Source organism: Lichenostomus cassidix, chromosome 13, assembly GCF_008360975.1.
Source record: "Lichenostomus cassidix isolate B80296 chromosome 13, HeHo_3.0, whole genome shotgun sequence".
In the NCBI taxonomy this organism is placed as follows: Eukaryota; Metazoa; Chordata; class Aves; order Passeriformes; family Meliphagidae; genus Lichenostomus; species Lichenostomus cassidix.
The window spans coordinates 3008214-3029476 of record NC_139494.1 but is presented as its reverse complement, the minus strand read 5'-3'; the positions used below and the strand labels follow the sequence as shown (position 1 = coordinate 3029476).

Here is a 21263-nt window from a genome sequence, read left to right as displayed (position 1 = left end):
CAAATTGTTGTCACTTGTATGGACAAACATGTCCCTCTCCCTGCTGCTGGAGCTTAAGCACAGCCTGGAATCCGCGCACAACCGCTCCGTTCTGTGCTGGCTTGTGTTTGCAGAATCCCCGCTAAACCCCGCGTGTTGTACGGGAATATCTGCTGGTTAGATGTTCCACATGGCATAAACGTATCCTGTTAGCTGGATGAAAAGCAAAAACCCCAACATCCTTCCACGTGTTGGTACGGTGTGAAGAGGAATGGGAATGCCCTCACATCAGGTTGTGTGAGTCCCCTTGTGCCAAAAGAGGGATCACTTTGGGTGACTTCATTTCGTGGACTTGACTAGGATTGAGGTTTGCTGCTGGAGGTATGTAGGATATAGCCAGTGTTGTTTGGTCTGTAGTTCTTTCTTTATTCAGTGTTTTTCAACTTTTCTTTGTACCTTGTGCCTGTCCCCCTGCCCATTATTTTCCTGTCTGTCTCCCCCTGCCCCTCCCGTTTCGTAGTCGCTGCCGTGTCCTCTGAAGTTCATGTCAAGGCTGTAGAAGTGTGCAGTGAGATCTTTGGTCAACCATTCCTGGGAGCCTTTGGAATGGTAATTGCATCAAGCTCATGCAAGTCAAGACTACTTGTGACTTTGCAACTTCTCATGGAACCCAGAGTTGGAGTAGTGGGGTGGTTGTACCAGCTCCCATCCTCTCCTCAGTGTAATTCCAGGTTTTTTATAGAGCATCAGTCTTAGTTCCCCCTGTTCTGGCATGGCAAGCCTCCTTCCCTGCTCTGTAGTGCTCTTCAGAATATTCAGCCAACAGTAAAACATTATCCATTTCTATTACTCAAAATTTTAGTTTTGGAGTGTGTGAGAAGGAAAATTTGAATGGAAATGCAAAACATAATCAACAAGGGATTAATCTTTGGAGTAGTTGCTGTTGCTGAGAGTTGAACGTGTCTGGCACAAGGCCATGGAGTTTGTATCCTCTTGTGGTCAGCAGCTCATTCTACAGCCAGAAACTCAGTGCCCCCACAGTGAAAAGTGCTGCAATCCAGCTGAGTGAGAGAACTGTGCTGTGGGAAAAAAGATTGCAAACAATCAGAAAAACTGTATCTTAATAATTTTTAAAAGGTGAATAGACATTGGTTTGCTTTCTGAAAACGGCTACTGGTTTTGCTAAGTAATTGAAGACATTTTTTGCTAAGACATGAGATTTACTTATTTCAAAAATCACCACAAATAGCACCTTCTTCTGCATTAGAAACTACATTTACAGAAATGCGACTTGTGGGGACTGTAGCTGTTGAGCTCCAGAGGCTTCTGCAAAAATGCATTGATGTTCCTTGATTGAAATACATTTTCTCCTGAAATTCATAGGTTTCTTTTACTTTCTCCCCCTCTAAAAAAAATTGTCAGAAGGTAGATATTTTTCTCACTTTGTAAATCCAGACTGTAAAAGCGACCCCTATGTAAATTATAATCCTACTATATCTCACATTTACATCAATATAAATACAAATTGTAAATTTATCCACTCATACTCTGAGCTCTTTGATCCATGTCTAAAATGCACTTTTTCCACAAACTTGCCCATTAGTCCTTAATTTTGTAAAGAAATTTTGAGCAATAAAAACTGCTACAAGATCTGTTTTTTAAACGCCTGCTACGGATGCCAGATAAAATGGTTCAGGGGCTTGTGCCTGGTGCAGGGGAAGCCTGGCTTTTAGGGAGCTTGTTTCCCACACTCGGGGTGCTGATTCCCTTGATCCCACTGCTAGAGCTGCAGTGATGGTAGTGAGTGACTGTGGGTTTTGAAGAGGTATGAACATTTTTATGAGTATTTCAGTTTGGGTGGGGACTGCTTCAGAAGAACAGAAATTATTTTTCCCTCTGCCCCAAAATACTTTTTACCGTTGCTAGTGGCGATATCCAGAGGAGGCCACAGAGATGCTCCAAGGGCCAAGAGCCCCTCTGGTCTGGAGACAGCTGGGAGAGCTGGGGGTGTTCAGCCTGGAGAAGAGAAAGCTCCAGGGAGACCTCAGAGCTCCTTCCAGTGCTTAAAGGGGCTTCAGGAGAAGGACTTGGGACAAGGGATGGAGGGACAGGACAAGGGGAATGGCTTCCCACTGCCAGAGGGCAGGGATAGATGGGATATTGGAGAAAAATTCTTCCTGTGGGGGTGGTGAGGCCCTGGCACAGGGTGCCCAGAGTAGCCGTGGCTGCCCCATCCCTGGAAGTGTCCAAGGCCAGGTTGGATGGGGCTTGGAGCAACCTGGGATAGGGGAAAGTGTTCCTGCCCATGGTGGAGGGATTGGTTTGAGATGAGCCTTGAGTTCCCTTCCAACCCAACCCATTCTGGGATTCTGTGATATAGGAGGCAAATTGTTCCAAGCCCCAGTTGGGACCAGTTGTAAGGGAGAACTTCAATTTCTATGAAGCTACAAATTTTAATTTTGCTGACCAACTTAACAGTGTCAATGTACATAAATGGAATATTTATCTTACCGTTCTGCTGGCACGATGTGTCAGTGGTGAGGTATTGAGGTTGTGAATGTCAGGGTGCAAAGTGTCCGTGAGTCATGGCACATGTACCTGCTTTCATAAAGCTATGCACAAGTAACTGAGTACCTTTGGGAAGTCAGCTAAAACCTGAAAATTGAGCACCTCTTTCCACTCCAGAACATTTTGGTGGTAATGGAGCTTATTTAGACATGCTGATGCAAAAATCTTGCACCCAATAGTACATTAAAGGTATGGCTAGCTGCAGTCAAATTTTTTACCAGGTTTACAAAAGAGGCAGAGACATGGTGCAGTGGAGAGTGGGAAAGCAATAAATAAATTTGGAACACATCTATCGTTTTCATTACTCAGTATCTGTTTGGTTTCTTGGAGCCTTTTGTCTTGCATATTTGGAGTTTCATTTCAGTTCACCTTCTGCATTTGCCATAGTAAATTTCCTAGTTGCAGTATCTGAATTGAGGCTTTTCTGGTTTATGGTGTTAAAGATGAGCACTTACTTTTCTGTATTGCTGGGGTTTGTCTCTAGTTGGAATATTTTTATTTCTCTTTGTTTTGCTCAGCTGGTATTTTTAGTCAAGAAACTCTGTGTGCTTTTCTGTCCCACTCTCGTCCTGTAAGCTGGCGTTTCTAAACTGAAATTTCAGGTGTGTTATGAGAAACTTTCGTTTTGACATTCTGGTTATAGTCAGTGATACAGAATTATGGTCTTTTAAGGTAAGGATTTGGAAGGTGACATCTAAGTTACTGTGTTGAGGATTGGTGTTTGGACTAAAACTGGTTATTAGACAATCAGGAGTGAGGAATGGTGACTCATGAAAGGAGCCGCAGTTACCAATGTGCAAAAGCCTCTGCAATAGCAGGTTACCGAGAAGCTGCTTGGACAGGCTGAAACGCTGCTCAGGCCTGAAAAAGGATGTTTCTCTCTGTCCTGAAAATCCCAGTTCATTTGAGGAAAGGGGAACTAAAATCTAAGTCCAGTATTCGTGAATGCCAGTGCTTATGTCATGACAGCAGTTGCTTTGCCGCAGTTTCAGCCTACAGCTGAAATCTCATCTGGAGCTGCTTGCTCCAGGTACTGTCAATGCTGCAGAGTTGTACTTTGATAAAATACCAAGTTCTTGCTTTCTTTTGTTTTACTTATGTTTCCTTTGATATTTTTTCATGACTTTGAAAACAGTCATCCATGTCTTTAAAGACCAGTGTCCAGCTTCCAACTGATACAATGACAGACCCTTAGTATAATGTGGGAAACCTGGATTTTGTCATGTATAGGATAATTTTTTTCTAAAAGCAAGTCTTTTGAATATTGTAGCCTATAGACACAACTAAAACCTCTTGTCACAAAATTGGTATTTCCCTGGAGTCAAGGCCAAGCAGTGTCAGCCCCATGAAACTGAAGGCAGAAGTTCTCAGGCTTTTTTTGCTCCACAGAGCACAAATTATGCTGCTGCTCCATAGGCCCAGCTTGCCAACCACACTGAGGAAATAAAAAATGGCACTTTGAAAAATCCTGCCATTTTGTAAACTCAGCAGTTATAGAGGGGGTGATTAATTGGTGGGTGTTTTAGGAATATTTGTTGTTAGATTTTATTTTAAACCAGTTTTTAGCATATCAGTGCAGGACATCTCATTTCTACTGCCTTTGGTGTTCTCTCACGTTTAATATTGTTACTGTGCACATGAAGTGCTTAATGCGCACTCATATGTTTCAAACTCATGATGAAAATCTAAAGTATGTGAGAAATACTTGGATATTTTCAGTCATGGTTGTGAAATACAGAGAATTTGTGGAACCTGTGACAGCAGCACTGAATATATTACTTTAAGACCCTTAAACTGGCTCCAGTGGAGTCCCTCTGCACACCCTGTTCTGCATGCACTGCACATGCATGTGGTTTAAAGTGTATCTGTAGTTGCAAGATCTGAAAGAATTGAACCAATGTTTTCCATGAGGAAGGACCAGCTTGATTTAACCTAAGTCCTTAACAGGGTGACATGTTGTCTGTATTTTGGAAGGAATAATCTTTAGAAATCCAATTATTATCTTGCACTTCAGTGCATTAAGCAAGAAAACAATCGTATTGCATTAATTAATGCTCATTTGCTGCTACAAGTGGTAATCCATAGTGAGCAGATGAAGTGGGAGCTTTTGTATTTGAAACTTTTAATACAAATCTGGTTTGCTTATGAAGGTTTTCACAGGAATTCAGATCTGCTACTTCATTGCTTAAAGGTGGTGACAAAATGTTAATGCTGGTTTTGCCTGTGCACCAAGGAGAATGCTTTGCTTAAAAAATACAATGGAAAACTGAACCTCCACAAATTTCAGGGAACCCCCTCACCATGTCTCCAGAACCCAATGGAAGTGACCAATTTTCCCATGCTCCAGTCTGTGTTTTCCTTTGTCAGGTACAGGCAGCTCTATAGGCTGAATTAGTGATATTAATGGTCATGCTGGGGCTTTTTCAATCGACACCATTTTCCTATGAGTAATTGCTGGTGTGTAATCAGTCAATGAAATGAGAAAGGTTGAGGTGGGAAAGGTTTGCAAAATTTTTTTCCAAGTCATACACAGGTTTGAGTTCATCATCTTCCCTTAACGCTTGGACAAAACCAAAATGCTGCTGCTTATTTCTTACCTGTAGCTGTTAGTGTTTTCCTTTAGTTGCTTCTTCCAGGAATACTGCAAAATACTGTGTGTTTTGGAATAACTAAAGCTCACCGGGTGTTCCGGCTGATGAGGCTGCACAATAGAGATCTTTGGCAATCCAGCAGTGACGATACTTGTCAAATCCAGCTGCTCTATCAGCAGGGATTACTGAAGCTAAAGCACACACGGAGCTAGTGCGTAGGTGTGTTAGACCTTCCTGTAATCCCAGCTGATTACAGGGATCTGGGCTCCACTTGGACTCCCATCAGGTTACAGAGGGAGGCGGGAGTCCTGGCCCCACAGATATGTCCAGGGAGATTTCTCTGCTTGTTGTTTTAAAACTGGGTGAAAAACATCTGATTCTCAATTTTTTTTTTAATTGTAACTTAAAAAAAAAAAAAGGAAATAAAAAGATAAAGTTGCATTACTTGTGTCCCTGAGCAATGCTGGATCTTCAGAATGACATCTTTTACAGGCTGTGAATCAATCAGAATAAATTTTTGGAGTGCAGTTGTCAGCTTTCTTATTTTCGTTGGCTGCCCCCTCCTGTCTGCTTCCCTTCCACTGTCCTGGGTTGGTTTAACTCTGAGACATGATTAATAGTGTGAGTTGCTGTCAGTCATCTTGCGCTGAAAACTTTCTCTGAAGGCTAAGTGTGCACTAACCGTTACATGAAAAATTTTGGAATTCCAGAATGAGACTGTATTTTTGAACATTAGGTTTCTGTGTTAGTGATGAATCATTTGCCTGCTTAAACTGAGCATATGATTGAATTCTTCTTTTGCAGTGAAGGTTACAATTAGAGAAGGGTAACTAATCACCTTCATAATTCACACTTGTAATGCGTACAGACTAATTCATGCAATTATTTTCTAACTTATCACAGTTTGGAGATGTTGCTTACACTGTTTAACTGCCGGAAAGCTGCTTTTTGTTTATAGGAACATGTAATTTGTTTTACCCCTGTTACCGTTTTATATTAGACCATTGCAGTTTTATGGGACTTAATATTTTACTTATAAAATGGCACATTCCTAAGAGTGGATTAAAAACCTGGTGTTCCTTTTCAGCTGTGAATAGCAGAGTGCCCAGCGGCTCCACCAGCTCCTCGCACACTACCGAGTCCCCGACGCCTGAGCCCTGTCCGCAGGCAGCGAGCAATGTGCCCTCGCAGTCTGTGCTCCCCATGTATCCATCGGTGGACATCGATGCACATGTGAGTAATTGAGGTTAGCTTTGAGTGCGTTGGCTTTCTGATAAGTCCTGAAAGGAAAATAAAAATTTAGCACTGTTGTAGAAATAATAAAGTGCTCTTTATTTTTAATTTCTGAATATCTGCTTCTTTTTCTTTCCTATCCGTGAAGACTGAGAGTAACCACGACACTGCTCTGACCCTCGCGTGTGCAGGAGGGCACGAGGAACTTGTGTCTGTGCTGATCGCACGTGGTGCCAATATTGAACACAGAGACAAGAAGGGTGAGTGAAAACAATGACACAGTTTGACTGTGAATTACAACTTGAAACAGTGAACTTCAAAATGTGAACTGCATTCTTGCACTTCATGTAGTAACATTGGCCTTACAAAGCCACTCAGCTTCTGTCTGCATTTTTGATAGGAAGTGCACCCGAGTGGGATCTTAAGCAAATTTGTGAAATGTGAAGGATATCTGTCCTTTTGACTCACCCTCTAAGAATGACCTTGGCAAGCTGGATAGAGGAGCTAATGGGGGTATCCATCCAATTTTGCTTGACAGAGCTGAAGGGTGACAGTTGTTGGGTTGGGTATCCTTGTTCTCAGGAACAGAGTTCAGCAGAGTCTCATATCTTTTAGAGCTGAGAGAACAAAGCCACCATGCCATATGCATTGGAGCTCACAGTGACGACTGGCAATCAGCAGCACACGCAGGGCAGATGTGGTCACTGGCTGGAGCTTTATTAAACAGGAATTAAACAGAAAGCCGTGACTTCTCCAAGGAGAGGAGTTGGTCGGAACTTAATCCAAACTAATCACTGCAAGCACTGTTTAGATTTCTTTTGAAGAGCCTTCAGCTGGAATCAGAGCCTCAATGTGACAGGGTCAGAAGAGAGTTGGGAAAGGCTCTGAGATTGTGGTATCCACCAGTATGAGGAATAGACGTGATCAACAGAATTCCTTTTGAATTAACCCATTTGTGCATTAATAATACTTTTGAGACACTAAAGGTTGCTTTTTAATGCAATCTCTTGTTACTAGGTTTTACGCCTTTGATTCTGGCTGCAACTGCTGGACATGTTGGTGTTGTGGAAATTCTTCTGGACAAAGGTGGGGATATAGAAGCACAGTCTGAGCGCACAAAGGATACTCCGCTTTCCTTGGCATGCTCCGGTGGACGCCAGGAGGTACAGACGTGTCCTCAAAGAGCTTGAGTTGTTACTTGCAGATAGGTTTTTTTTGGACAGTGTTGAGTTTCTTCTGTTGCTGATACATCCTACTTTTTTTCTGGAAGGTTTTTCACCTGTTTAAGTGTAGCTTGTTCAAGAGCTTCTTCCTCTTCCAAGAAAGGAAGAAGGTGTTCAAGACTGTATTCTCTCCCTTGCCTCTCCCAGTTTTGTTAGTCAATGGTCATGATAACTTGTGGTCTGTCTTCAGTCAGTGTATCCTCACAATATAAGTACTTCTGTGAGGGAAGCAGATAGTTATTAAATAACTTTATTCACTGAGCACTTCCCTTATCCATCTTCTCTGTTCTCAGACCTGAAACTGCTGGTGCAGGCACACGAGGACAGAAACTGGGATTTTGTATGGGCAGTACATGGCTTTCATGATAATGCACAGGACTGATAAGTGCAGATGCAATGCAGGATGCATTGTAGCAGTCTTTTAAGGATGTTTCAGAATTCTGTCAGATTTGTGTGTGTGTGTTGTTGTCCAAATAAGATTTGTTAAATCCTTACTATTTCAGTCACATTCATAGTACCTTAGAGGATGGCATAGAGATGGCCACAGGCTCTGTAGTAGATTAATGAAGGATTAAAATAGTTGGCCAGAATTGGAAAGTTTCTACTTCACTTTCGAATTGCAGGTCTTTACCGATAAAAGTGCTTCTCATAAAAAAAGGCAAGATCAGCATGGCCTGTCGTAGTAGCATTATGTATTGAACAACTGAAGTCTTTTATTCTTCCTCTTTATTTTCTTTTCCTTATGCCAGAATCTACCTCCTATATTTCTAGCTTAGACAGCCTTTTTTCTGGCTTGTTTGGAATTCACCTAACTTACGTTAATAGTAAAATGAGGCCCACTGAAGTACAGTATATCACCCAGAATGTTTTCATTTTCTCCTGTTTTATTCCTCTTAAGCAACTTCTGATAGAGGAGTCGTTCCTCATGCTGGTTCTATTAACATCAGTTGCTCTGATTTTTAGCACATGTTTTTTGGAAGGTTTATTTAATATAGATAATCAAACTTGGCTCAAGAGTCATTTGAATTCAAGTTGTCAGACAAGTTTTTCTGAAAGAGATGCTCACATATTGTGAGACATTATGGGAGTGGGGTAGATCCCTTGTTTGCAAACTTAAGGTGCCCAGGAAGAGCTTCACTTTAAAGCCTTGCTATTTTGTTTAGTTAAAATAATCTTTCTGGCAGACAAGTGGGCAGCTGCTGAGGTCGTGGGTTGTAGGGGCTGTACAGATATAGGGAAAAGACAAGCAGAAGAGGGTGGAGGTTTTCCTATGGAATCTTGTCTGTTGACAAGGGGAACTGGTAGCACACTGGAAAGCTTGTGATAACATCTTTTCACTCCCTTGATAATAGCAAAGGCCACAATATGTCTGTTAATACAGCTCCTGTCTTTTCAGGTTGTTGATTTGCTGTTGGCCCGGGGAGCAAATAAAGAACACAGGAATGTGTCTGATTACACGCCATTAAGCCTTGCTGCATCTGGTGGCTATGTTAATATCATCAAGATTCTTCTCAATGCTGGGGCAGAAATTAATTCCAGGTAATGTACCATGTGACCAGCTGAGCTGCAGTGTGGCACAGGCACTCCGTGTTGGCTCCATCCTGAGGCACAGACTGGAATCTTGGGTGCTCTCAGACCTCCTTACAGCAGTCTTTCTACACTGATGTCATCTTCTATGTTCATGTGATCCTAGTGCTTTTAAATTGCCTTTAATGATCACAAATTTCCTCTGATTTATACCTAAATTGTAAGGGATTATAGTTTGCAAACCTATTCTTTCCATTTTCCACCCTTTTGAGGTCTGGGAGTCAAACTATTTCCAATAGAACCATGTAAAGGAAGCAGCCAAAGTGCTCAGGGCAGCTCTGTGTGTTTGAAGATGTCTTTTTCAGACAGAGGAACAAATTTACACAGCTGTGTCTCTTAAGCCTCCTCTCTATTTTTTTTAAGAAAACTTACGTATATTCTAGCACTAGGTAGAGCAAGAACTCTTAGCTAGGGAAAGTTAAAGATGCAGCTGTACTAGAAGCATGTTCTTCTTAGAAAAAATCAGATGTAGCCTTGATTTTAGTATATGTAGCTCAAGGCTTTTGTCTGCTTCAGCCATCAGAATGTCAGACAGCTGACATGCATTTTCCTTGTTCATAAATTGCAATTGTCTATTGCGTATAGTTCCGCTGGTGGTTTCTCCTAATCAATTAAAAATGCTACTATTTTAGGTCAGTGCCTATATATTGTGTAGGTTATATGTTCCTTTCTGATTTACAACACAACATTTTGTTGCTCTTGGATACACTTACATTTCCCAGAGCTTTTCTTTGGCTGTGAGCACCTCGGTTTGTTTCTTTCCCTTAGGACTGGGAGTAAGCTGGGGATTTCTCCTCTGATGTTGGCTGCTATGAATGGCCACGTACCTGCCGTGAAGCTGCTGCTTGATATGGGCTCTGATATTAACGCCCAAATCGAGACCAACCGCAACACAGCCCTCACCCTGGCCTGCTTCCAGGGCCGGGCAGAAGTGGTCAGTCTGCTTTTGGACAGGAAGGCCAATGTCGAGCACAGGGCAAAGGTAAGTGGGGGACTTGCCTTTCCTTATGACTTATTACCTCTGAGTCATCAAGTTTCGTCAAATTTTCCTGTAACTTTGAGCCTCTCTGGGCTCAGAGGAGTTGTTACATCAGAGCACTTAAGTGTTCTGATATAAGTTTGGTTTCTTTTAAAAAATAAAAAAGCATCAGTGATCATGATTTTTTTGCATTAGGGAAAAGCTGACTGGTCCTTCTGAGTTTATAGTGAAACTTAGATTGACTCTTGTCTAGACTTTTTCAGGTTTAAACTTGACGTGATACTCAGTAACAGAACAGATACAGATATTTTTACATGCAAGTGAAGTCTAGGCAGGAAGAGAATAGTGTTGCTTGTGATTCTCATATAGAACAGACTTCTTGTCTACAACAGAAGTAGTGCAGTCAAACTTTGTAAAGCTTTTACGTTGCTGTAGAACCCGTGGCTTCAGTACTGTGACCTTCTGTGCCTCTGAAATGCTCCACAGGTCCCATCCTTTGGTGCTCTGGGACAGCTTTGTGTCTCCTGCCATAAAGCAAGCTTAAAGCTTGTGTAGACAGCCAGACTGATTTCCCCAGCACAAAGGAATTTTTGGTAACTCCTAAGGCTGCTGAAATAATTGCTGTGTCTGTCTACCCCGCCTGCTTCTGGAATGACTGTGGCTGGAGAAAAGGGGATATGGATAAAAGCCAGCTCTCAAATGGTCAGTTGGGCATGTTAGCAGCTGGTGTAAGTTTTTTTAACAGTCTGACCTGGCAACTAAGTTGGGCCCAGATCAGTGTCAGTGCCAAGGGAGGCTAGAGAAAAGCTATAAAGCCAGTTTCTGAGTATTTTTGTAGAAACACTTGTGTCTTCATTTGAATCTGTTCTAACCTCTGTTGTAGAGATCTTGTTATAAACTTTGCATTTGCTGTTGAGACAGGTATCTGGTGGTGCTTAGTCAACAGTTTGCTTGGGTTTGTATAAATCAAAGCCCAAGAGTATTTGGGTTTTGGGTTGGTTTTGTTTGGTTGGTTTGTGTGTGGGTGTTTTGTTTTGATGTTGGGGGTTTTTTTGGTTGGGTTTTTGGGAATTTTTTTTGTTTTTTTTGAGGAAGAGACTGCTTGAAGTTAGGCTCCTAAACTAAATATAAGCAGCTAAAGAAAAATCCGATTTCCCTTTGTAGGAATCATTTATGTCTTATCTGAAGCGTATTGTACAGATTTCACAGCGTAACTCGTTCTCTTTGCACAGACTGGTCTCACACCTTTGATGGAAGCAGCATCAGGAGGCTATGCAGAGGTTGGAAGGGTTCTCCTTGATAAAGGAGCAGATGTGAATGCCCCACCCGTGCCTTCCTCAAGAGATACGGCTTTAACAATTGCAGCAGATAAGGGTCACTACAAGTTCTGCGAGCTCCTCATTAATCGGTAAATCATTTCTTCTCATTAAGTGTTTAAGGCCAGGGTAGGTGGGGCTCTGAGCAACATGATTTTGTGGGTGGCATCCCTGCCCATGGCAAGGGGGTTGGAACAAGATGAGCTTTCAGGTCCCTTCCAGCCCAAAGCATCTATGACTAATGATTAGTGGCACATTATCCCTCTGTGGCAAGGGTGCTCTTGTTTACATTAGCTCATGCACCTAAGAGCAAAGGGAATGGGAAGCTTTGAAAGTAAGATGTTAAATCTGTTCCCTACTCTTCAGTGTTATCCTAGAATATCTTACTATTGCAGTGTTAATTAAGCAAAGCAGGCAGCTGGGACCAGAGGCAGGCAGACAGTGTCTGGATTGGACAGCTTTTTTGTATATGAGTCCAGCAACTCCCAAGTGAGCATTTCCTCACTTTCTCCTGGGGGCAAAGCCTGGAAGTAGCTCTTGAGCTTTTCAAACATAACCCAGCATGCTCCTAAAATTCAAGGGGCTGCTTTGTCCTGTGGGTAGTCACCACACTAATAATTTAAAGGTTGCTGGTTGCCTATCTCTGGTGCAGTAGGTGATGTGAAATGAGAGTTAATTTCTGCCAGGGAGGTTTAAATAATTCCCATGTCACTATATTGCAATTGAAACAGCAAATTTCAGGGACAGAATTTCTCATATCTTGCCGCTGTATTTCAGTTATTAAAGTTCCATATCCAGTTGTAGTCTGATGTTTTGTGATCTTGCTCTGTGACTGCCACCTTTGCTCATCTCATTTCACTTGGTTTGTGTTTTTAGAGGGGCACACATTGATGTTCGGAACAAGAAAGGAAACACCCCGCTGTGGCTGGCAGCTAATGGTGGGCACTACGATGTGGTCCAGCTGCTTGTGCAAGCAGGAGCAGACGTGGATGCTGCAGATAATAGGAAAATTACCCCTCTTATGTCAGCATTTCGCAAGGTAGGAGATGAACTTCTATGTTTTCAAAACAGTGCCTCTCGTTTGGTCTTGAATCTGAATGCTTGGTTTTGGAAGAATCAAATATAACCTGGGAAAATTACTACTTTAATAAAATACGTGCTTCAAAGTCATAATTACTGTATTTCACACAGATCCAGTTTTTGAGAGTTGAAAAGCTTTGTTCCATAAATGATGTTAGCTTTATCATTTCCAGTCGTACACTGTGCAAAAACTTTGACTGAGATTTCCGTATTCCTGCAGTCTGTACTGCTTATTTCAGTCCTTTTTTTGAGATGAACACAATACTAGTCTGCAATAAGCTGTCCTGCTTCCTTTGTGCTTCTCTTGTTCTGTTCCTAATCTGTTGTGACAGGACACTATGTAGTTAGCTTTTTGTCACCCACTGCCTTTTCTTCGTGGCAGGAAGAACATTGCTTTGTGATGGTTCCATCAGTTAGGGTGTTGGATGCAAGGAGTGTAGCTATAGCAGAGGAATTTATTAACTGTAGCTGCTTTGCTGTTAACAAAATAGCAAATAAGCGTGCAGCTTTTTTGACAAAACAACAGTGCTGAGCTTGCCTCTGCTTTCGCATTGCTTTCACACAACTTCAGAAGCAACAGTTGGGTGCTTTGTGTGGTGGTGCAGTGTACCCTGGCAGCAGAGGAGTGTGCTTGCCAGGAGAGCATTCAGGTGGCTCAATTCTCTGACCTGACTTAGCTTGTAATCAAACATGGAGTGAGTGGCAAGAGAGTGAATTGGGTCGCAGATGGTGTCTAAAGAGGGTTGTCTCAGCATGAAGATCTGCCTCTGGTCCTTGTATTTTTAAATAAAAAATCAGTTGTGGAAGAGCTTGTCTTTGCCACCCTGAAGCAGAACAATAGCTTTGCTGTCAGCACTGAGGAAGCAGTAAATGCCCTTCTTCCCAAACAGCAGCTTACCAGAAATATTCTTGCTTATTTTGTCTTTTGCACTGAACTAAGAGATATCAAACTTATTTTGCTGATGAAGGTTGACAATTGTGTACAAAAGATTAGAATTTTGTTTGCTGTTCTAGGGGCATGTGAAAGTAGTTCAGTTCCTGGTGAAAGAAGTTAACCAGTTTCCTTCAGACATTGAGTGCATGCGCTACATAGCAACCATCACAGACAAGGTGAGTTGGATTTGGGGAGAAAACCCTGGTCTGAATTTCCAGCAAAAATATCCATGGGAAATTCTTAAGTATTCAAAAACTGAGCTCACATGTTTGCTCACATATATCTGATTTGGGAATTTGTATATATCTCCTTTTTAATACAGCACTTAAAAAGTAAAGCAGCATTTAGATCCTGTTCTGTGGAATAGTTTGTATGTTTGTAGAGCAAGCCTCACTCCTCAGTTGTAGTTTATTACGGTGGTAGTAAGACAAGTTTGCATTTCAGGACCTGTTGAAGAAGTGTCATCAGTGTGTGGAGACAATTGTGAAAGCTAAAGACCAGCAGGCTGCAGAAGCCAATAAAAATGCAACTATACTGCTGAAGGAGCTAGACCTGGAAAAAGTGAGTAGAGCATTGTTGTCATGTAGCAGAATGTTTGAGCTGTGTGGGAATCTGTAGGCTGTACTACCTTTGATGCTTCTTGGGGCAGTCAGTCTTCATGCTCTGACTGTATCTGTGTTCCTTCCCCTAATAAGTAATATAAGTGAGGCACGTACTGAGGATGGCAAATTAGAACTGACTTCTGCTTCAGCCACTCCTTTGTCCTTTTTAGGAGAGCTTGGACTTAGTAGTAGTTCCCTTAGGCAGTAGCTCTCTGGGATCAGCTCAATACAGAGGTCTTCAGTCTCATGGTGTGGTACATGGTGTGTTTATATGTGTGTAAGTCATAGTCCATAAGCATTTTATGGATTTCTGCTCAGTGGAGTTGAGCAGATAGTGGAGAGAATCCCCTTCTCCCTTGCTGAGAATACTGTAAAGTGTTCTAGAGTAACACAGTCTTTAGTGGGCTCTCTTAATGGAGATTCTTACAGTTTTTGACAAGTTCCACATTAGTTTATTAAATTTTCCAGGTTGTAGACTTGTTAAACACACATCACTTGCTGTGCACAAACAGTGCATGCAGCAGATGATGTATTCCATATATTTTTTTTAAGTGGTTAAAATCAGAGCCATTTTATGAAAAATAGTATTTTGAGTATTTTTTAGTATACTATTTTGAGATATTTTTGAATCAAAGATGTGAACATCACACCAAAAATACCACTGAGCCGATCAAATGTTTGTTTGAGAAAGAACTGAGAGGATGAAAGATTTTGCTGGTCAGTAAAACAGTGGCTTTTTAATACTTCTGTTTTGGTTGTTTGTTACTTTATCATTCCTTAGAAGTTTTTGGATGAGCTAGTCCTGTTGTTGCACAAGGTCTGCCCAGTTTCTGTGTAATGATTCAGTATGTGGCAAAATCATTCTAGTTCATTGTATTCTCTCCTTTCTCCTTCCCCCCAGATTTCTGGGAAAGATCTGAATTATAAGTATAGTGTAGTCTGTGTGAAAATGTTTAAATATGGATTATTTTCTCCTACATAGTCAAGAGAGGAGAGCAGAAAACAAGCTCTTGCAGCCAAAAGGGAGAAAAGAAAGGAAAAGAGAAAGAAGAAAAAAGAGGAACAAAAAAGAAAACAAGAAGAAGATGAAGAAAACAAGCCTAAGGAAACTTTGGAACTGCAAGAAGATGACGATGAAGAAGAAAATGATGATGAAGGTAAAGAACAACTGTTTCTATGAGCACTGTAGTTGTGGGGGTGCCTTCTTCTAACCATCAAGGTACAGGAATCTGTTTGAAAGCTGGTCTCTCATATTTGACAGTGTTGCATGGCTCCTACTCTGGTTTTCACCTCCATAGAGTTCCCGGCAAAACTCCTTTGCTCATTTTTGCACCCCCTCCTTTGTTCACAAAAGTCTTTCACTCTTGGAGGATTTACAGCTGAGTGTGGTGCAAGTAGTCTGACAGCTCTGCAAGGAGCATTACTTCAGCTGTACTGTGTTCAGTGAGGGCACAGATTTCTCTGTGTTGTGGGTTCTGATTGTATATAAATTTTTCTTTCAGTGGAGCAAGAAGTTCCTATAGAGCCTCCAAGTGCAACTACTACAACTACAATTGGAATTTCTGCAACTTCAACTACCTTCACAAATGCCTTTGGGAAGAAGAGAGCTAATGTGGTGACTACCCCCAGCACAAATAGAAAAAACAAGAAAAACAAAACAAAAGAGACTCCTCAGAATATGCAGATAATTTTGCCAGATCAGCATATATCTCTAGCACAGCAAAAAGCGGATAAAAATAAAATAAATGGAGAGCCAAGAGGTGGTGGTGCGAGTGGGAACAGTGATTCAGATAACCTGGATAGCACAGATTGCAACAGTGAAAGCAGCAGTGGAGGGAAAAGCCAAGAGCTGAACTTCACAATGGATACGAATTCCTCGGAACGGCGCTATGCCTCACTGCTCATCCCCTCTCAGGAAGAAAAAAACAGCACCTCGGCTTCCAAAACACCAACGAGGTGAGACTGCTCTGTTGCTTCCCTGTTGTGCCTCAAGGTTCCACCTATGGCAGTGTAAATTTTCTGTAGCTTAAGCTCTACACCAACTGGTACATTCCCAAAGCCTAGAGAGACTGAGGCTGTTTCATTTGCATAGTTGTGTTAAGTTTCTTGGACACGACCCCTTTAAAATAGTAAGAACAAGATTTTTTTGGCATTGTTGGCTAGTTTTTAATACTACTTGAGCAAAATGGCCTTTTCTCTCTGCAATTCTTAAGCATCCATGTTGCATTGTCAGCTTTGTTAGAACAGATCTTAAAGTGAATGTTCTGGGAATTTAATAAGGAAGTGCCAGCTTTATTTATCCACTTACAGAAGTGGTTTTGTTACCTTTTGATTGTTTTATGGTTTCATCATTAACTCATTTGGCTTGCAATCTCTTTCTTTTAAGGAGGGAAGAAGTTGATGACTCCGAGCATTTCAGCTGCCAGGTTGATGGCCAGTTTGATATAACCTTGTCGAGCCAGAGGTGAGAGTCAGAAGAACTCAGGGAATGTACAGAATTTTGAACATAAGTGGTTCAAAAGGTCATTCGATTGCCTGGGAATGTGCTGATAACTTACAACAGTTTCTGAATAGGTCATTGGTCTGAATCAGAAAGCTTAGATCCCATGTGGGTGTGTAGTCTTTGTTGTTTTTACATCTAGGTAGTACATGTCTGATCCCCCATAATTTTGTTTTCTCTTTCCATTTTCTGCACTAAGAGAGGGTAGAGGGCATGTAGGTTGATCTGCAGGACACTGGGCTGACTGAGAGGCCAGCTTCCATAGAAATACATTGTGGTATCAGGAAAGGCAATGAGACAGGATTGTTGTCAAACTGATTGAGGTGTTTGTCTGGGAGTGGGAAGAGAGCTAGGATTTTTTTTTTCCCTGTTTTTCCCCACATTCAAGTTAGATGCAGAAAGAGTGGATTCATTGGCCCTTGTGGTTAGGGGGTGTGTGTTTTGGGCTCCCATTAGGAGTGCTAAAAATTGGAATTTGTCTCTGTTCTGTTCTACAAATATAAATTGTTTCTGCCTTGGACCTTTCATCCAAGATCTCCTGCTGGATCCTTGGGTCCTGTGCAGTTCACTGTGGCAGGACAAGCTAAATGTATCCTTCTGACTCCTTGTTAGAAGTGGTTCTTTTGTTAGATAAAGTACACTGAGGAAGCAAGACAGTATGTAAACATCAAAATGGGGCTGGTGTATTTATTAACTTCTGATGGTGGCGTCTGTCTTTTCCACTAGGCAGACTTTGTCTGAAAATAATTTCTAAGTTTGTTCTTTCTGAATTCCTCTTCAGTCACAGACATGCTGATGACTGCTGCTGTAATTGAAACTGAAACTCAGGCTGCATAATTATACTCTTCTGAAAAATTCCTAGATATTTTCAGATAAAGTAGGAAAAAGCTTTAAAGTCTACTCTGGAATTGATATTCCCCAGTGAACTTTTCTCTTTCATATGCATTTTCTTGTTTTCTTTGCCTCAGTATTACATAAGTAGTATTATCCTCATTATTAACTGAGGACAAGTAGAGTTCTCCGCAGAACTTGCAAATGCCTTGGGTAGGTGTATTATCAGAGAGCTAGAACTTACTAGGGTAAAGAGAGAAAATGCTGCCATCTTAAAAGGCATATTGTCTAATTTTTGCTTTTCATGTAATGCCTGTGTTTGGCTTACTGAGATGCAGTGACATCTCTGAAGTCTGTATGAAATGTAGTATAAACAGTCTGCCTGTGAGAAGACACAGCAAACATAAAATGCTGTAAAGAATGGAGAATAAAATGGATGAATAAAAACTTGCATGTAATAGAGGAGTACTGCTTACCGAGAGAGCTGAAGCATGAGGGTCTTCTGTACATTTTTGACTTATGCCATAATTAGCTGGTGGAATCACACAAGGCCAGGCTGTCAGTGAGTGCTGGAGATTGCTGCCTGTTTCAGTGCTCCAGATGACCTTGTGAACTCCCAGTGCTGCTGTTCACAGTTCCACATAGACTAGTTAGCCCAACAAAAGATTGCTCTCTGTTCCTCTTTTTCTCTCTCACCCAGACTTTGCATATCACTGTATTATTGTTGTAGCAGTATTGGCACAGGTAACAATATCTGGCACCTGCTTCCAAATGATGGGGCTGAGGGGTAGAACCAGTGTACAGGAATCTGTGACAGTTAGAGCTAAAACCCAGACATTTTCAAGTATTTGGTAGGAAAGGGACACTGTTACCAAAGTGCCTATTCTTAAAAAGCTATTTATGAAGGGAGAATACATTATAGGCACATCATCAAGAGATGCTCATGTGGCTGTGTACCAGCTGTCAAAACTGTTTTGTGCTGATGTCCTTAGTGATTCTGGTATTACTTCATTCAGTTTAACACTCTGCTTTTTGAAGGAAGGGTATGGACTGGACTAAAAGGTAAAAAACAAAACTCTTCCCAAAGTCACCCAACAGTTGTTCCAGGTAGAAAATAAGAACGGAAACAGTTCGCGCTACTAGTTTTAAGCTGAAGGAATGTAAACTGTATGCTGTCATTTTATTCTGTAGTTTGTAATCAGTACATTTCTGTTCCCAGAATTGACGGTGAAGGTCATTCGAATTCTTTGTCAACTAGTTATAAGGCTGTTTCCCTGCCTCTGACCTCTCCAAATGTAAAGCTCAATCTGACCAGTCCGAAAAGAGGCCAGAAAAGAGAAGAAGGCTGGAAAGAAGTGGTTAGAAGGTAAAGACTTCAATACTATATCTCAAAACTATCTGTGAGCTTTTTACCTTATAAATTATTCTCAAATATAGAATGTCCAGCAAAATTCTATAGTTGAAAAGTTACTGTAGAAGAAAATCTACCCCCCTTTCTCTTGCAGTGCTGGAAGAACCAGCTGCAGTCCTAATTTGTAGTAGCTCATCACTAAAGTAATGTCAACATGACATAAACATTGTATTTGGCAAGAGAAAATAAAGAAAACCTGTGACTTCAGTGGAGTAAAGGATTTGGGGAAAAGATAAAAGGGGAAAAGAGCAGAGGGCAGTGAAAAGCCCTACAGGAGATGATTGCACATGAACTAAAGGCAGAATGCATGTGAGTAGGGGAGAGGTGAATGATCCCTTCAAGGCCAAAATTCATTGTGCTTTGGGCAGTGGCCTTGATCACTGATTCCATGGAAAATTTTGTCACCCTTAAATGAGTGCTTAGAGATACAGTGAGATTTAAAGATTTGCTGTAAAGCAGACTTCCACTGAAAATGTGCTGGCCATTAACACCCCAGTATCTCTTCTGTAACCTTTATGTTGTCTACAGCTTGTAACTAGAATGATCATCTGGCTTCGCTTTTTTTTTTTTGTTCTCTTTATGAAAAAGGAATACAGCATGGACATACCAGTGTCAGATGCTTTGGATGCAATTAGGAAGCCCTCCTGCTTTTGTGTTCTGCAGGGGCAGTGACCAGATACGCTCATTTTAGAGAATTTTAGGCTATTTGCAAAGAACATAATTGTACAGGGGGTTTAGTGTGTTTGGATTAGTGGAAGCCACATACTGTTCTTAATAAAGGTTAAAAAGGCAGTTTAATAAGAAAATTCATGTGTTTGAACCCTTAGAGTTGGTTTGGTCTCTGCCTTTTGATGTGGTCACCAACGGGGCTCTCCACAGTGACATGGCCTTGCTGGGTGTGTGGTGGCAGTCTGGCCCCCACCTGGGGAGTTGTGCAGGCAGGAGCCTCTCAGACAGCCCTGAGCCCCTCTCAGAGCTGGGGCTGCTCACACTCTCCTGGGGCTTTCGAGTCTCATCAGCTCAGCCCAGCTGTTCTTGTGGGTGTTGTCTGCTGTTGTGGTGGCCTTGGCAGGATTCTAGACATGGCATCCAGAACCTGCCCTATCCTCTTTCCTGAAGAATCAGGCCCTGTGCCATAAGGAACATTCCATACAGTGTTGTGCACTGGTGTTTGCTGTGCTCTGACTGATGGAAGCGTGTCCTGCCAAAGAGCGTTGTTGGTGACCATAGATGTGTGGGTGCAGTGCCCAGGAGCTCCCTCTCTGAAAGTCCCTCCTGGTCTCAACAAGAATTGTTCTCCTTTCCTCTCCCTGTGAGTGACCCTCAGCTGAAAGGGATGTCTATCAAAGTAACCGATGCAAACATCCCTTCTGCCCCTGACAGGCAAGTGGGCAGAGTTTTGAAAGACCCTCCCCCCAGCAACAGTCTGCAGCCAACACCAATTGAGCAATTTCAGCTGCAGAGAGGAGGGCGCTGCTGTTCCGGAGCAAAAAGGTACTGTTTGGGACACTTCTCTAGGTCAAAACCGTCAGCCTTGGGAGGGAGGGAGGGAGGGAAATGGCTGTGGATGATGGGTGGGACAGGACTGGGTGCTGGGTGGGCTCTCCTGGAAGAGAAATGTCTCCTTGAGTGGTTGCCAGAGGTCCCCAGCAGACCAAGGTACAGTCAGGAGCCCTGTGAGCAATACTGATGTTCTTGAAGCTTAAAGTGATGATTGAGCTCTGGTTTGAGGAGGGAGTGACTACAACATCTGTCTTGAGAGGGGAGCCTTGGAAGTGGAGGTGGGGAAGAAAACCCAAAGCATGAAACAGCCTTGGGGATAGAGCTGGGTGCATGCACTGAGGTTTCTGCGGATGGAAAGGGTTGTAGTGTGCTGTCCTGGCAGGAATGAGGGAAAGGAAAAACACCTTAGCAACATGACGTGATGCATTAGAACATTTCCGTGTGTTTAGGTGTGTAAAATACATCCTCTACATCCTGCTAAGTGACAAACAATTCCCTGAGGATCAAGTTACTTACAAGTTTCCAAGACTGGAATAGCTAGGTGAAGCTGGCAGCCTTTCCAGGGGGTGGTGGGGATCTGTATTGCATTCAGAGGCACCTGCACCTGTGACTGCTGTGGTTTCTGAAACCCTTTGAATCTCCTCTATTCTGCATCAAGCCAGTGCATATCAGTAGCAAGCCTGAAAGCATCTTATGGGTGCAAGAGGTTCACACATTAAAGTCTGGGGACAGTGGTGGCCCAGAGACCTCAGCTGGGGTCTGGATGCAAGCAGAGCTCATGTTTAGACTTCCCAATACTGTGTGCCTGTACTGATCCACCAGCACTATGTGAATCAGGAAAACCCTAAACTGACTGGCATTGGTGACAGCATTGTGGACTGGCAGTGATCCTGCTTCTTCAAATCCAGGCTGCATCACAGGGGCTT

The 21263-nt window shown here is 42.2% G+C and overlaps 1 protein-coding gene across 11 annotated transcripts in view; it reads left to right on the top strand.

Annotated features, from left to right (window-relative positions):
• ANKHD1 (ankyrin repeat and KH domain containing 1) overlaps positions 1-21263 on the top strand; it is a 98877-nt gene that overhangs the window by 62220 nt on the left and 15394 nt on the right. For all 11 annotated transcript variants that reach the window (XM_085073341.1, XM_085073340.1, XM_085073339.1 and 8 more), the window contains 14 exons: positions 6226-6371; positions 6520-6631; positions 7389-7534; positions 8991-9133; positions 9950-10163; positions 11393-11568; positions 12353-12515; positions 13571-13666; positions 13935-14051; positions 15075-15249; positions 15595-16048; positions 16479-16556; positions 18643-18789; positions 20218-20328. In XM_085073341.1, the coding sequence (XP_084929467.1) occupies positions 6226-6371; positions 6520-6631; positions 7389-7534; positions 8991-9133; positions 9950-10163; positions 11393-11568; positions 12353-12515; positions 13571-13666; positions 13935-14051; positions 15075-15249; positions 15595-16048; positions 16479-16556; positions 18643-18789; positions 20218-20328 (2278 nt within the window). The remainder of the gene's footprint in view (positions 1-6225; positions 6372-6519; positions 6632-7388; positions 7535-8990; positions 9134-9949; positions 10164-11392; positions 11569-12352; positions 12516-13570; positions 13667-13934; positions 14052-15074; positions 15250-15594; positions 16049-16478; positions 16557-18642; positions 18790-20217; positions 20329-21263) is intronic.